Source organism: Durio zibethinus, chromosome 14 (assembly GCF_047325235.1).
Source record: "Durio zibethinus cultivar Kanyao isolate XHJ-2024 chromosome 14, ASM4732523v1, whole genome shotgun sequence".
Taxonomy (NCBI): Eukaryota; Viridiplantae; Streptophyta; class Magnoliopsida; order Malvales; family Malvaceae; genus Durio; species Durio zibethinus.
In genome coordinates, this window is record NC_143175.1 from 23,283,184 (window position 1) to 23,298,753 (window position 15,570).

Below are 15,570 nucleotides of genomic sequence, written 5' to 3' on the forward strand. Positions count from 1 at the left end.
ATATATATATATATATATATATATGGTTGCCTGGTTGGTTAAATGCTGTTAATGAAAATAGTAACTCACTATTCTTAACAATTGGTCCTAGAGACTTTTTGGTTCATCATGCTATAGCTCCAAGTTTACATACAACTACATTGATCTTAGTAAAAGGTGCTTTAGACGCACATGGTTCCGAGTTAATGTTAAATAAAAAAGATTTCGGTTATAGTTTTCCTTGTGATGGTTCGGGACGAAATGGTACTTGTGATATTTTGACGTGGGATGCATTTTGTTTGGCAATTTTCTAGATGTTAAAAATTCATGTCAATAAATTTTTTGTTTTGACATTATGATAACAATGATAAATAATATTAATTTAATTTTGGTTTTGATATAATATAAGTAAAATTTGATAATTTTTGATAAAATTTTAGTAACTTTTGATACAATTTGATAATTATTGATAAAATTTTAGCAACCTCTCGATATAATTTTAATAATTAACTTTTTAATAACTTATGATATACTTTTAGTAATCGTTGATAAAATTTGAGTTATCATATATTTAATAATGGATTTCCATAAGAAAGCTTAAATTCAATTTTAGTATAAAATAATTTTTTTATATAATAACAATATTGTTTCAATTAAATTTAGAATTTTTTTAACTAAATTTTTAATTAAATAGGTTTGTGATAGGTTTATCCATGTCTCTCAAGATAAAATTTAAAACTTCATTTCTGCTAATAATTAAGATTAAATTCCTAACCACTTTAAGTCCAATAAGTTTATCAATAATTTACTACTAAATTAATATTGATTTACTATTAACTTATGAATGATTTATTACTAAATTATGAATGATTTATTATTAAACTGTTAATGATTTACTATTAAATTACTGATAATTTATAATAAAGTTTAACTAATTTATTATTAATTTATTGATGATTTACTACAAAGATATCAATAATTATCTAATTTATGACTAAATTATCACTACTTTACTACTAAATTATCAATAATTTACTATTATGTTATTATGCATTTACTACTTTGTTATCATTAATTTACTATTTAGTTTTTAATTATTTACTTCAAAATAATCATAGATTTATTACAAAATTAACCATGATACATTATCAAGTTATCACTAATTTATATTTAATTATCCATAATTTACTATTAAGTTATTGATGATTAACTACTACTAAACTATATTGATTTACTTTTAAATTTCAATAATAAACTACTAAATTATCATTGATTTATTATTAAATTATTTGTAATTTACTACTAAATTAATCAATTGATTACCTATTAAATTGAGATTTACTTACTGTTAAGTTATCACTAATTCACTATTAAGTTGTAATTGATTTTTTATTAAGTTATTAATAATTAACAACTAAATTATCACTTGTTTTTATGAACCTATCAATGATTTATAAATATGCTGTTATACTTTTAAAACAACCCACTAATAATATATGAGATAATTTTTTTATATATAATAACATTATTGTTTTATTTAAATTTAGAAAATTTTTATTATTTTTTTTATTGAATAAGTTCATGGTAAGTTTATCCTAGTCGTGAAAATGAAAGTTTTGACTTCGTTTCTATTAGTAACCAAGGTTCAATCATAGGCAACTTCAAGTATAAAAAAATTATCAATGATTGATAATTAATTTATCAATTATTTACTACTCAGTTATCAAAGATTTACTACTAAATTATCGATGATATTTACTTCTAAATTATGAATGATTTACCATTATGTTATAAAATATTTATCATTAAGTTGTAAATTATTTTTATTAAATTGTTAATGATTTATCACTAAATTATTAATGATTTATTATAAAATTATAATTAATTTACTACTAATTTATCGATAATTCACTAAAAAGTTATCAATGATTAACTAATAAACTACTAAATTATTATTGATTTATAATTAAATTATTAGTAATTTACTATTATATTATTAGTGATTTACTGTTAAGTTATTAATTTATTATTAAATTATTAATGATTTATTATTACATTTTTATATTTACTATTAGGTATCATTGACTTACTACTTAATTTTTTATTATTTACTAAAAAATTATCACCGATTTACCACTAAATTATCTATGATTTATAATCAAGTTATTATTGATTTATTATTAAGTTATTACTAATTAACTATTATCTTATAAATTATTTACTACTAAATTATACTGATTTACTTTTAAGTTTTCAATGATTAACTACTAAATTATCAATTATTTACTATTAATTTATCATTGATTTACTATCAACTAATTATATTAAAATGAAATTGATTTACTATTCAATTATTACTAATTTACTATTAAATTATCATTGATATATTATTAAGTTATCAATAATTAATTACAAATTATCACTTTTTTGTTGTTAAGTTATCCTTGATTTAGTATTATGCTATTATACATCTACAATTATATTATAATTGATTTACCATTAAAGTATTATCATATATTATTATATTATTACTAATTTACTAAAAAATTATCAATTATTTATTACTAAATTATCGTTCATTTATTATTAAGTTATCATTAATTTACTATTAAATTATCGATGATTATTATTATATTATACTAATTACATTTAAGTTTTCATTAATTAATTACTAAGTTATTAATTATCTACTATTATGTTATCATTGATTTATGTATATCCAAAAAGAAAGTAATAACAATGTATGCTAAATGATATAATTTGTAAGATAAAGATATAAAAAAAAAAGTTCAAGTTTAAATGATTTGAAAAATATAAGTAAATGCTCTTAATTTACTCCATAGCTTAACATGTAATAATAAGCTAAAATCATAACTTTTTATACTAATATAAGTATTAAAACTAAATTAAATAAATATACACAATATATATTAAGTCAATATTTTAAAGATTTTTTTCAAAATTTTTAGTTCATGGTAAAATAGTAGATATTAAGATAAGCATTATTGATGATTTGATTAAATTATTAGTGTATATATTTTCATACTTGTTAGCAAAGTAAAATTGAATATAAAAGATTGAAAGTTTTGAAGTGTTTTATCATAAATGGAAATAATAAATTTTACCTTATGTTTCTATTTTTAAGTATACAATTTTAAGTAAAATTTTTTTAATATCTATGATAAAAGTAATCTGAACTTATTTACTAAATAAAATTTATGAAAATTAAATTTCACAATAATTTTAAAAAATATTATATTCATAAAAATTACTTTCTCATTTTTCATATATATATATATATATATTATACTAAACAAAAACATGGTATATTTTTAATTGTTGCTTCATTCTAATTACCACCATTCAAAACAACTTTTTTGATATTTTGATGCTAATCAACTTCTCTATTTAAAAAGAGTAAATAATATTTCACATTCTCCATAAAAAAAATTTTTTGCTAAATGAAAAGATAGTATATTTTTAATTGTTACTTCATTTTTATTACCATCATTCAAAATGGCTTTTTTAATATTTTGATGTCAATTAACTTCTTTATTTGAAAAGAGTAAAAAATATTATAAGGGGTCATAACAACAAAAATAATGTTTAATTCTAAGTTATCTTTATGAATAAGTTTGAACTATGATATGATCTCTTTCAAATAAAATGTTTGAATTGTTTTCTTTAACTTATATAGTAGTAATTTGATTAATAAATGAACAATTATAAATTCGTTGAATTATATTAACATTTTTACAATATGAATTTCAAAATTCTTAAAAAAGGAAATGTCATTTAATCTCTGCGAAACTTGGGCATAAATATTTTTTTTCTAAAATTATCATCTGTAACTTTATCACTTTTGTACTTAAATTTTTATTATATTGTATTCTTATTTTATTTCGAGATTTATTATAGGTGTTATAAAATTATAGTTAAAATAGCATGGATTAATAAAATCAAACTTGAAACAATTCAAAACTCAAATTAAATATAAATAAAATTTGTACATATTTTAAATTTTAATTTAATTGAAAATAATATAATACACATTATTATAAAAATGAACTAACTTAATTTGATTTCAATTGATTTTAAAACGTTAACAACTTAGTAATTCTTTAAAATTCAAAATGATTGAATATAATCAAAATCTAAATTAAAATAGTAACCCAATTAAAATCTAATATTAGTGATTTATCTTCCATAACAATTTAAAAATTTTTTTACTTAAGCTTCTTTTCCCTTCATCTTCAATGTTTTATTTTTATTGTTTTTGTGGTTGAATTAGTTAATTAATTTTAAGAGAATTTTTAAAATGAAATTAAAATTATAAGTAATTCAATATACTTATTTTTTTATTTAAATTTAAGATGATTTAAATCTACATTTTTAAATAAAGAGAAGTATGCACTGATTATTGAGTTAAATAGGCTCAGATGCATAAGTGAATAATTGAATATTCTATGAATAGAAGTAAATAATAAAACTTGACTTAACTTAATAGGTTGCTGATTTTAAGTTTAAAATCTAACTCGAAATTATAAAAGTCAAAATTAAAAATAATTGAAATACTAAATACATAATTAAATAAAGATTTATCAAATAAATTTTGATAATGAATTCCTTAAAATGACTTTTAAAATTAGTTAAATTATAATTTATAATAATTTTTTATTTTATATATATAGTGATAATTAATTTGATAAATTTCAGTTCTTTTAAACAAAAATTACCTAATATGATAACCTAAAAAGTTTTTAGGTTAATAGTTAATATTCTTCAACTAATATAAAAGAGATAATGAGTATATAACGTTTCATCAAATAAAAAGTTGCCTATTAATCATAAAAAAATTTGAAATCAATGTATTTATATATTTTTTATTGAAATATCATATAACAGTAACATTTTTTATCATATAAAGATGATAAAATTATGCATAACCAATCAATTTTTTATTTCATTTTTCTGCTTAAAATAATCTTCTATTGGTGCTTTTATTAATTTAATATAATTGTACATTCTATCAATTAAAAGCTTAATTTTTTTATTTTAAAAATTTTATTATACATAATTTTTATTATATAAAATATTAAAATACATAATTTTAAAAAATAAAGTAAAACAAAATCTTGCGTTAAAAAAATTTATCATAAACAATTAATTTTATTTCACTTAATAATTTTTTACTTGGAATAATTCACATTAAATCATTCAACCACCTAGATTATTTGATGTGAAAAATCATTTTATTTATAAATAATAAAAAAAGTCATTTAAATTAAAATTTCTAAAAAAATTATCACTCACTTTTAATTTTTTTAAATTAAATTTTTATTAAAAGTATTTTAATCAATCATTTTTAATTTTTTTTAGTCTAATTATAAAAAGAAAGAGTCTAATAATAAAAAAATTCATATAAAAACATTTAGTAATGATATTTTAGGCAATCACTCTTAATACTTTTAGAATTAAAATTTTAAAATTTTAAAATTTTAAAAAATTTAATTTTACATAAACTTTATTTTTAATTTTAGTTGATTTAAATTAAATTTAAATTAATTAATAAAAATTATAAATATTAAAAAAAAAAAATTTGTGAGGGTATTTAGATAGTTCATTATTAATAATTTTGGAGTTCACATTTTTATATGTAGATATAGATATATATATATATATATATATATATATATATATATATATATATATATGCTTATCCGTTTAGGGAGGTAGCTAGAGATTATCATTTTTTTGTAAGAACTTGGGGGCCAGAATAAATGAGAGAGCTCAGCTGATCATGCTAAAGTTCTCGTTTGTCCATTCACAACGATAATATTGCTATCTACTAAAATTTCATATGCATGATAATTCATTTATTACTACTGGGACTTTGATTTGATTTCCAGCTTCTTGATCAGATTTTTACAGAAGCAAAAGTTCTTTCCTTTAGAACTCATTCTATATCTTACGGTACTTTTCATTAGTTAAAATTTTCTTCTTTTTTTTTTTTTCAATTTATTAATAATGAAAAAAGGCAAAAACATTTCATAGCCTAAAAACCAGAAAACACGGCAGCATTCAAACACCTATCCAAGATTAAACGCGAAAAGAAATACTTTGCACTTTGGTGTGCAAAACTTATTTATTACTCAGTATTCTTACACATGAGAAACATACATGTTATAACTTAACTAGGCAGTCAGGAGTCGATCCCTATCAGTTCATCCGAGGCTTCTTCATGCTCCAGGCATTAAGATTCTCAACGGTGATAGTCTCGGTCCCATGGTTGAATGCATACAAGTGAGCATTCTCAAACACTGCTAATGTAGGATAAACCCTGGATGTGATGCATGTTTTTCCTTCAGCTCCGAAACTTTCCACAACAGAATGATCAATCTGCAAGGAAAAAAAAAAACAAATAAATAAGATACAGTAAAGGAGTACAGCATTAAAATTACTAGTAATTACAAATTAAAGAGCATACCAGACTTCTAAGAGTAAGCCTCTTATCAGCCAAATCTACATTGACAAAGCCAGCAAATGATGGTTTATATAGCCCATCCATCAATGAGGAGCTGCAAGAAGCTAAATCAGAAATTTGGTGAAATGAAAAAAAAGACTTAATAGTTACTGTTTCCGGGGAAAGTCATAACAGACCTCCTTGCATCAGAGCACAAGAGAACTACATGCTTCTTTGAACTTTTGAATACCCTGAAGAAGACAGGAGTATACTCTTCTAGGTTTTTTGAAGCTAATGTCAAGAGTCCGAATGGACCAACCCCACCTTGAACTTTTGCTCCCTTTTTTGCACAAAGTTCTTGGGCATTTGTCCAACTAGGATTAAATGGCTCAGCTTTATCCAAACTAGGAATATAGAAGGTAACAATAACATCAGCCTGTGAACAGTATCAAATACAATGGAGTAGTGTTATAAGTTATAACAGGAGTTTGAAATAATTATATCTCAAGTTCAAGTAAACAATTCTCAAGTAAACCTGGGCAGCAGTTATTCCTTTGACTTCAATATGATCGCCTGTTTTAAGCTGTTGGTGTCTCATTTTAACATTTTTCCCTCTTAGAGTCTCCAACTCTTCAATAGGCCATTGCGTCAATTGCCTTTGATTAGGATCAAGCCATACTGTTCTTGGAATTGCCTGGGATGTCATTATAAAAAAAAAAAAACAAATTGTAAAAAGTCATCAATTTAACATTAATGACCAAGCAATTACTATATATATCTACAAATTATATCAGTACCTGAATTCCAGCCCATCCTTTTTTAACATCATCTTCAGTAGTATCAGATTCATTAACCCAACCCCACAAAATCCTCCTTTTTTTGGCAGGATCAAAGAATGTCTTTGAAGCATAGAAATTTCCATAATCATATCTAAGGCCAGCCCAACCATCAACTGATGTATTATCAGGAACATATCTATCCTTAGCAGTTAAATATGTACCGATCGTATAGTAATCATATCTGGTAACTTCCAAGCTCACCTTCAAAACATGCTTGATAGGTTTTCCCCGGAAATTGGACGTTTCTAAACCTTCTTTACCAGATAATAAAACTGGATAAAAATCAGGGCATTCCCACATTCCTGTATAGGGTGCAGAATGTAAAGGGTGTTTAGCCTTACTCCAATACATGAAATCTCTACTTCTATACAGATAGGCTATCCCTCTATGGTTCCTTTTGCTTCCAACCAGCATTCTCCAATGCCCATTTAACCACCAGGCAGTGGTTGGGTCACGGAACGCACTGGCATTCACGCCTTCTTCAGGATCAACCATTGGGTTGTTACCCGGCTTGATCCATTTACGCAGATAGGGATCAGATAAATTGGCTGGCACTGCATAGTTTTGGACTTGCCTGTCTTTGGGATCAAGACCAGTATATAAAATTATAGGCTTATTGTTAGGAAGAATGGTGGCTGAACCAGACCAAGCACCGTTGATATCAAAGTGTTCTGAAGGATAAATTGCTGGTTCAAGTGCTTCCCAATTGATCATGTCTTTTGAAACTGAATGTGCCCAAACAATGTTGCCCCAAACTGCACCTTCGGGATTGTATTGGTAGAAAAAATGGTATATTCCATTGTAGTACATAGGGGCTACAAAACCAAACAAAAATGGAGAACAATTACATGGGAAAGCATAGAATAACTAAGGACATCAAATTTGTAGGATTATGTTAGGAAACTGACCGTTTGGATCTGTTGTAGATTTGTTCATCATTAAAGAATCCAAGGGAAAAAATAAAAAACAAAACAAAGAAAAACAAGATGTTAATTGGTTACAAAACTATAATTTAGAAAATCATTGTTGAGAAAAATTAACTGTCAAATGAAAAAAAAAAGTTGAAGTCTTCATGAAAGTGAATTTATGTTTATATAAAAATATATAAATATGTTGAGTTCTGCTAAAAGTTAAGCTTCTAGAAAACAAAATATCCTTGTATATAACCCACAGGAAGGACCACAACATAAAGAAGAGAATTTATGAAAGTGGCTCCACCATGGACCAAAAAATGATTCCCATTTACCCAAGGACCAAAAAGGGAAAATAGTTTGCAATTGCATTGGTGGTCCAAATCCAAAACGAGTAGCAAATTCAGCCATGGTATACTGTTTGGAAGGAGAGAGAGGTAGAGAGGAGGACCAATACCATGTTGATAATTTCAACCAAAAGCCTAAATCTGAGGTGATCAGATATGGCCAGATCGATCGACAGGCTCCAAGTTGCAAATTCCGGAGTCCTATCCTCTTCCTCAAGATGTTAAAAAGCCATGAAAGATAGTTTTGTTAATGCACATATTTTTCATATGTTTTGTCTTGTACCCAAAAAAAAAAAGGGTTTGTTCTTTATGTACAAGATAATCAATGTACATATACTTGGAATAGAATTATAATTATTCTCTTTTCTTAATTATTTTCCTTTCATGTCGTTTCTTTTCTTTTTTTTTTTTAATTATAAGTTAATTTTATTTATTTTAAAAGATAGAAAGAACCTAGTACTAAAATATATCTTAACAAACTCAACATAAGAGCAATAACGTTAAAGAATTGCAAAAGTAAAACAGAAGAAATCCATCGGCCTGTCAATGTCTCAATTTCTATATAAATTAAAGTAATTAAGAAACATTTAAAGGCTCATTGGCTATGCATTACTAAAAATATATACTTTAAATCAAATCTCTTTTTTTTTATATACATATTTAGAAAAACAACACTGCATAAACAGATAAACATATAAATAATGGAGTGGGGGAATGAGGATTTAAAATTACTTCACGCGTGATGCCACCCCACAAAACTCAAAGGAAGTAGGCAGTTGTTTTACGTAACACAATCTTCAAAGTACTAAAACCAACAATATTTTATAATATCATTTTGTAAGGGAAATAAGGATTCCTGAGAATCTTTAGATTCTTATGAGAAATCTCATCCTAGACTTAAATAATATATATTTCAATAATTAATTTATTGATAAAATATTATAATCTTAATTTTAATAATTAAAATTCAAATCTTGATTGTTTCATGTAAATATATATATATATATATATATATATATATACATAAAGAAATTTAAGTATAAAGTAATCATGCATGGCAACGAAGCAGCATGCCTTAATGTTGCTGTTTAATGTCTCTAAAGTTCCCCTTTGAAAACCAACAAAAAAAAAAAAAGGGAATGGAACATAGCTTGATCCAGGAGAAACCAGGCAAGTCCATGACAAAAACTAAAGCTACCTTGCCTGGTTCGGAAACCCCTCAATTTATTTGAGCAAGTCAATGCATGAAAAAGAGGCAGTAAGTCAGCTATATATATACATATATATATATATATGTATGTATGTATTAACTAGCTAATTATTCCTATGATTGATAAAATATAGAAGCGGCTAATCTTCTATCAATAATCAAACCATTTTATCTAATATAATTAATCAATCAAAATTTAAAGTTACGTGAAATCTATCAAATCGAATTATTTTATTTTCAATAATTATAATATAATTAACAGATAAAAATCTAAAATTATATAAAATTTATCAAATCGAACTATTTTACTTATAATAGCTATAATATAATTAATTAATCAAATTAAATTTAAAATTATATGGGTCCATCCAAATTTTACATGCTTTTTACACTTATAAATGATAGATCATTAAATAAATTTTTATTATAATAGAACAATTATATTATCATAATAAAAAGAATTGTAAGTGATATCCTCCTCATCAATAATAAGCCCGGCAAGATAAGAAAGTTTTCAGAAGCGGAAATAAAATCGTTCCTAATTCAAAAAAATAAAGATCTTGAAAACCACTGCTTGCAGAAATGACAAATTAACCAGTAAAAGAATAAGGAACTAGAAAAGAAAAGACACAAAAAAAAAAAAACACCTCATGACTTATATGTGAAGAAAACGTACCGTTGATCCAGTTCTTAGAAGGCTGAAAATGATAGCCAGTTCGGTGAAGTTGCTGGACGCTAACTGCACTTAAAGACTGAAATTGGGGATAAACTCTGTGAGACGCTTCGACTCCGCCATTGTTAGCGTTGATTATGACAAAAACAAAAGTGATGAATATGCCAAGCGAGAGGAACCTCGAAACTGCCATTGAAACCAAACACAAAGGGGCAGTTAATACACTACTTAACTTGGTTGTAAGAGTACGAAGTTGGGTTGGGTATTTATAGGGAAAGGAGAAGGTGGTCAATTTTTTTTTTATTGAAATCCGAATTTAAAACTCTTAATTTTAAGCCCATTCTAAAATTACCAACTAAAACATCCTTAATGTCAATTTTTTTCAAATAATATGTAATGGATGACGCAATAATTGATTCTGAATATTTTTTCTTTGCATGAATAAATAATCTAAAATATAATTAACCATGCAAACTTTTTTTTGGGGGTGAAAATGTAACTATATATGCAACCCTTTGATCATAAATATTTGTCGTTTATCGTATAGCCAGCATATAGATATAGACACCGCCCAATCGATACACCGGAGGAAGCCGAACCCTACATAAATATAAAATGGAAGTCCACATCCCATTTAATTGAGCCTTTTTCTTAAGGATTCTTTAGCTTGATCATCATCATTCACTATTACTGGTTATAATATTTTTGGCATATCGGGATTTTTTTTAATTTTTTTTCTTTTGCAAATTTCAAATCTTATTATGCTAAACCAAAATAGTGGATTCACATAAATGGCACCCTAATTATTACTTCTATTTTTTGATATAAGGAAATCTCATCACATGATAGCGATTGATGTACAACAATTTCATGATCAAATAACCTATAAATGCCCAGAGCCACTTGGTTTTATATTAGGTAATAAAGATCTTCTATGTGAAATGTTGGTAGAAATTTTATTAAGAAAAAGGAAAGTTAAATTCAAAAGTTTCACTTATTATAATTAATAAGTACATCTTTACCATAAATATATAGAGTGTTGTTCACATGAAATAGAGATAAGAGATTCGAAAAAATACTGAAGTTCATCACATGATTCTCACAAAGTTGTAATTACATGCAATATGGTCCCATATCCAAAACTCTTGTTTTCGAAAGATATGCATGAGATATAACTTTCGTTTTCTAAAACTAATAATTAATCCCCTTAAAATTAGCAAGTTAATTGACAAGTAGATTGTTTTTGAACCTTGATTTTAGAGTACTTGAAGTTTTATATGATGCATAAAATAGTACTAATGCAAACGACACCCAAGATTTATCCATACATGGAGAAGAAAAAACAAAAACAAAAACAAATGAACACTCCAATAATTGTCATAAATTTGGACATCCCAATAATTGTTGGTGAAAATGCATGAAGTCTCGTGGTTGGGAGCTGTGAATATTTTTTTTCTGTATTTGAAAATGTCAAGAGTTATATTCTTATCATTAAAATTTAAATTTAATATTCTATTAACAGATTACATAATTTTTAGCACTAGCCAAGAGATTTATTTGTTATTTTGCTTGTTTGAGAGCAAAGAAAAACCCATCTAAATTTAGTTCATATCTTCCAAAACCAAGGCCAACGTTTTAGTAATAAGTTTTGTATAATATATTGGATGGGATAATGAGCTACTTGTCGTTCAATTATTAAGTTTTTGAGCAATTCTTTTATGGAGTTTAAAATTTCGCAATTCCTCTTTGAAGCATAGAAAGCCATCAACGATGATTTACAAATGGATCAAGACACATTTAAACTCACTTATGAAGTTTTTAAAAATTTAACATTAGTGTATATATAAGATAATAATCTATAAATAGAACCATTTCCTTCCTACCTTTAATATCTTCTTTAGAAGAGAAACTATGGATATAATAGGAATAGCAATACATATGCCAGCCATGAAAAATTTTAACAAAAAAGTTATTAATTATTTTATCTTTTGAACTATAATTGAAGTCGAATTTGAGATCCTCGAACCGACTCTAATAATACTAAATAAACAAATCATTATTTTTAAAATAAGTTATTAATTTGTCATAAATAATTGAAGCTGTTACTTGTCCGAAGATATATATCTGATGGTTCATGTGAAGACCAATCCCCCTTTCATTATCTCCAAGCAAAACCCTTGGCCAATTTTTAAGTCAACTGTATCTAAACTTTAATCAATTTTGTTGTTGTCCAGTGTGTGTAATTCTATCTTATCCTCTTTTGCTCTTCAATGGAGATTTCAAAGCTTCTCTCTCTTTGTTTACTAGTCTGGAACCTTATTACAATAATTAATTTTAACAATGGTGTCGAAGGTTCCAACAGAATTTAGCCTGAATATCAGTCTCTCACTGCAATTACCGTTAAGCAATTACTCCACATAACTGGCTTACCACTTTCAGCCTCCGAAGCATTGGATCAATCAATGGTATGTTCTTCAATTCAATGGCTTAATGTTCATTTTAGAATCTAACTTTTATAAAAAAATTCTTCATTTCGGGATTTCAATCAAGTATTTTTTTAAAAACTAAACTATAATCTTTTCGATTTTAACAAGTGTATTTGTTTTAGACTAAAAAAAACCAATATAAATTTGTTTGTTAAGAGTTACCCTCTTGTGCCTACTGTTATTTGCTTTACATAAGGTAAAATTTTTTTTTTTTCACAAAATAAGTAGGTCACAACTTAAGAATGAAAAATCTTAATTGAAGATGCTGAAATTTGATTTCAGATTTTTTAAACAATATTATTTAAAAATAATTACATGAATCAAGTAAGATAAACTTCAAATTCAAACCTATTTTTTTATTATAATGTTACTTTTGGAAGTTGGATACACTTTAATATATACTTCCAACTTTAGTTTGTATAGCCAAGAGAAAAAGACTGTCAAAGTGTCATCAGGCGAATGGACCGTTTTCCTATTGGCTGCAAGTTAACACGGTAGTGCATGTACAAAATTCAGTTTAACTTACTACTCATATTTATATAAACTCATGGTGCAATATCGAATCACTTGGTTGACACATCTTCTAAAGAACTAGTTATCCACTGCCTACTTTTGCTTTTGTTCCTTGGTGGTGGAATCACGCATGCCATTGCAAAGTGAAGCTATCACTCTAAAAATATCTTACCTGTTTATATGTACTTTATAATAAGCACTTCTTTATATATATACGATGCTCCTTCTGAATCCTAGTTTCAGCAAAGACTTCCATTTAGAGAAAAAAGAAACTTGTTTTTTTCTTTTGCCCCCACTACTATAGTGTTCTTTTTTAGTATTATGAAAAATAAGATGAATATCATGGGGTTCCCCCACTTTCAACTAGAACTTAAAAAAACCAGAATCCGGACAAGAAAAGAACAAATTTTTATAGCTTTCGGGTTTGGCAAGTTAAAGCAGAGAGAAACTTACTTCCCTTTTGTAATTTTGGATTTCGTTGTCAAAGTTTGATTGTTTCATAGTTGCAAGGCGTGATGGGTGGATATCATATTCAATGGAATTAGTTAATTTCTCTTGTGGAGTTTATGGCAGAGATATGAGATGCAGAAATGGTAGTCGAGCATTTATTGGTGGAGCTAGTTCCATAACGTAAATCCAATGGGTTTTTTAATGCATACTTTTTACCTAAGACCCCAACATATAACCTGTTATCTATCTCCAATCATCTTCGATTTAGTTGCGATGATTTACCCTGTGACATGGCGTCAGGCCTGGGTTTCAGTCTGGGACCTTTTCAAAATAAATTCCCTTACTACAAAAAGAAAAAATAGTACCATTTTATGCAGGCACCGCCGTTAGATATGTATAAATATATATTCTGGACATTAGTTACTAAGTCAATATTATCACTAAATTCTTGTTTCTTTCTTTCTTTCTTTACTTGGGTTTTCCCTTGGGGGTGTTTAAACAATGAAAAAAATTCTTGAAGCAGATCCAAATGGTGAGTCTACTCAACGGTATGATGCAAATTCTAGGCTATACTTTGTCCAATTTATACTTCCTTAGTTTCTTTTAATCCTACGGTTCCTACCTTTTCCAAGCAATTATTCTCCCAATTTATATGTTTATCAAACAGGCCCCATTTATTACAAAGGATTTTACCATTTGTTCCACCAGTAGAATCCCAAAGGAGCAGTGTGGGGCAACATTGTTTGGGCACATTAAGGGTCAAAAGATATGGTGAATTCGGAATCACTTGCATATGCAATCACTCCGACCGCAACCTTTGATATTAAGGGCTGTTGCTCAGGGTCAGCCACCATTCTTCCAGGCAATAAACCTGTAATTTATTACACAGGAATTGATTCCATGAAAACCAGGTACAAAACTATCCTCTACGGTAGATGTTTCAGGCCTTATCCACGTAAATGGAAAAAGCTTGAAGAGGGAAACCCGATGGTGGTTGCTGACGAAGGCATGAAGGCCAGCGCCTTTCGTGACCCTACCACAGCTTCGCTGGCAAATGGGACTCTATTGGTTTGATAGGAAGTACAAATGACCGTACAGGGATAGCCCAACGGATCTCAAAGAAATGGACCAAGGCTCCACAACACCTTTTAAACTCGATCGGTCCCTAATACTGGAATGTGGGAATGTCCAGATTTTTATCCTGTTTCGAAGTCTGGTGAAAATATGCATGAACACATTTGTACTATGAAATGATGTGAAACACGTGTTGAAGCTGACTTAGATCTTGCAAGCTACGAGTATTACACCCTTGGAACCTATTACCCAGATCAGGATAAGTACGTGTCTGACAAGACAAGATTGATGGTTGGGCTGGGCTTAGATATGATTATGGTTTAATGACATTATTCATTGCCGGGTTGGGCTAATGAATCAGATACCGAACAGATGATGTTAAGAAAGGATGGCTGGTATTCAGGTACCTCATATATCTTGATATTCAATCAATATATACTTTGAATTTTAATTAATGGCATTATTATCTCTGTCACTTCCAAGAAGAGTCTTGTTTGATCCCAGCGGAAAGCAATTGGTGCAATGGCCTATTGAAGAAACAGAGACTCTAGGGGGAAAAAGTCTCCAAATAAGGAATAAACGGCTTAAACCGGAAGAGCATATTGAAATCAGAGGAATAAGTGGG

The 15,570-nt window shown here is 26.9% G+C and overlaps 1 protein-coding gene and 1 pseudogene across 3 annotated transcripts; one reads left to right on the plus strand and one right to left on the minus strand.

The window, feature by feature from the left end:
* Positions 1-6,078: 6,078 nt before the first annotated feature.
* Positions 6,079-10,663, minus strand: LOC111295391 (beta-fructofuranosidase, insoluble isoenzyme 1-like). Of its 3 annotated transcripts, none has more exons than XM_089743961.1 (6): positions 10,426-10,663; positions 7,240-8,096; positions 6,978-7,136; positions 6,640-6,878; positions 6,467-6,557; positions 6,079-6,378 (listed from the first exon to the last, which is right to left on the minus strand). In XM_089743961.1, exons 1-6 carry the CDS (start codon positions 10,613-10,615, stop codon positions 6,199-6,201), a joined length of 1,716 nt encoding a protein of 571 aa, XP_089600087.1. In that variant the 5' UTR covers positions 10,616-10,663; the 3' UTR covers positions 6,079-6,198. The 3 variants fall into 3 exon arrangements, with proteins under 3 accessions (XP_089600087.1, XP_089600089.1, XP_089600088.1); XM_089743963.1 differs by having other exon boundaries at positions 10,422-10,663; XM_089743962.1 differs by lacking the exon at positions 10,426-10,663 and adding an exon at positions 8,190-9,169.
* Positions 10,664-14,372: 3,709 nt separating this feature from the next.
* LOC111294900 (beta-fructofuranosidase, insoluble isoenzyme 1 pseudogene) lies at positions 14,373-15,511 on the plus strand (annotated as a pseudogene).
* Positions 15,512-15,570: the final 59 nt, after the last annotated feature.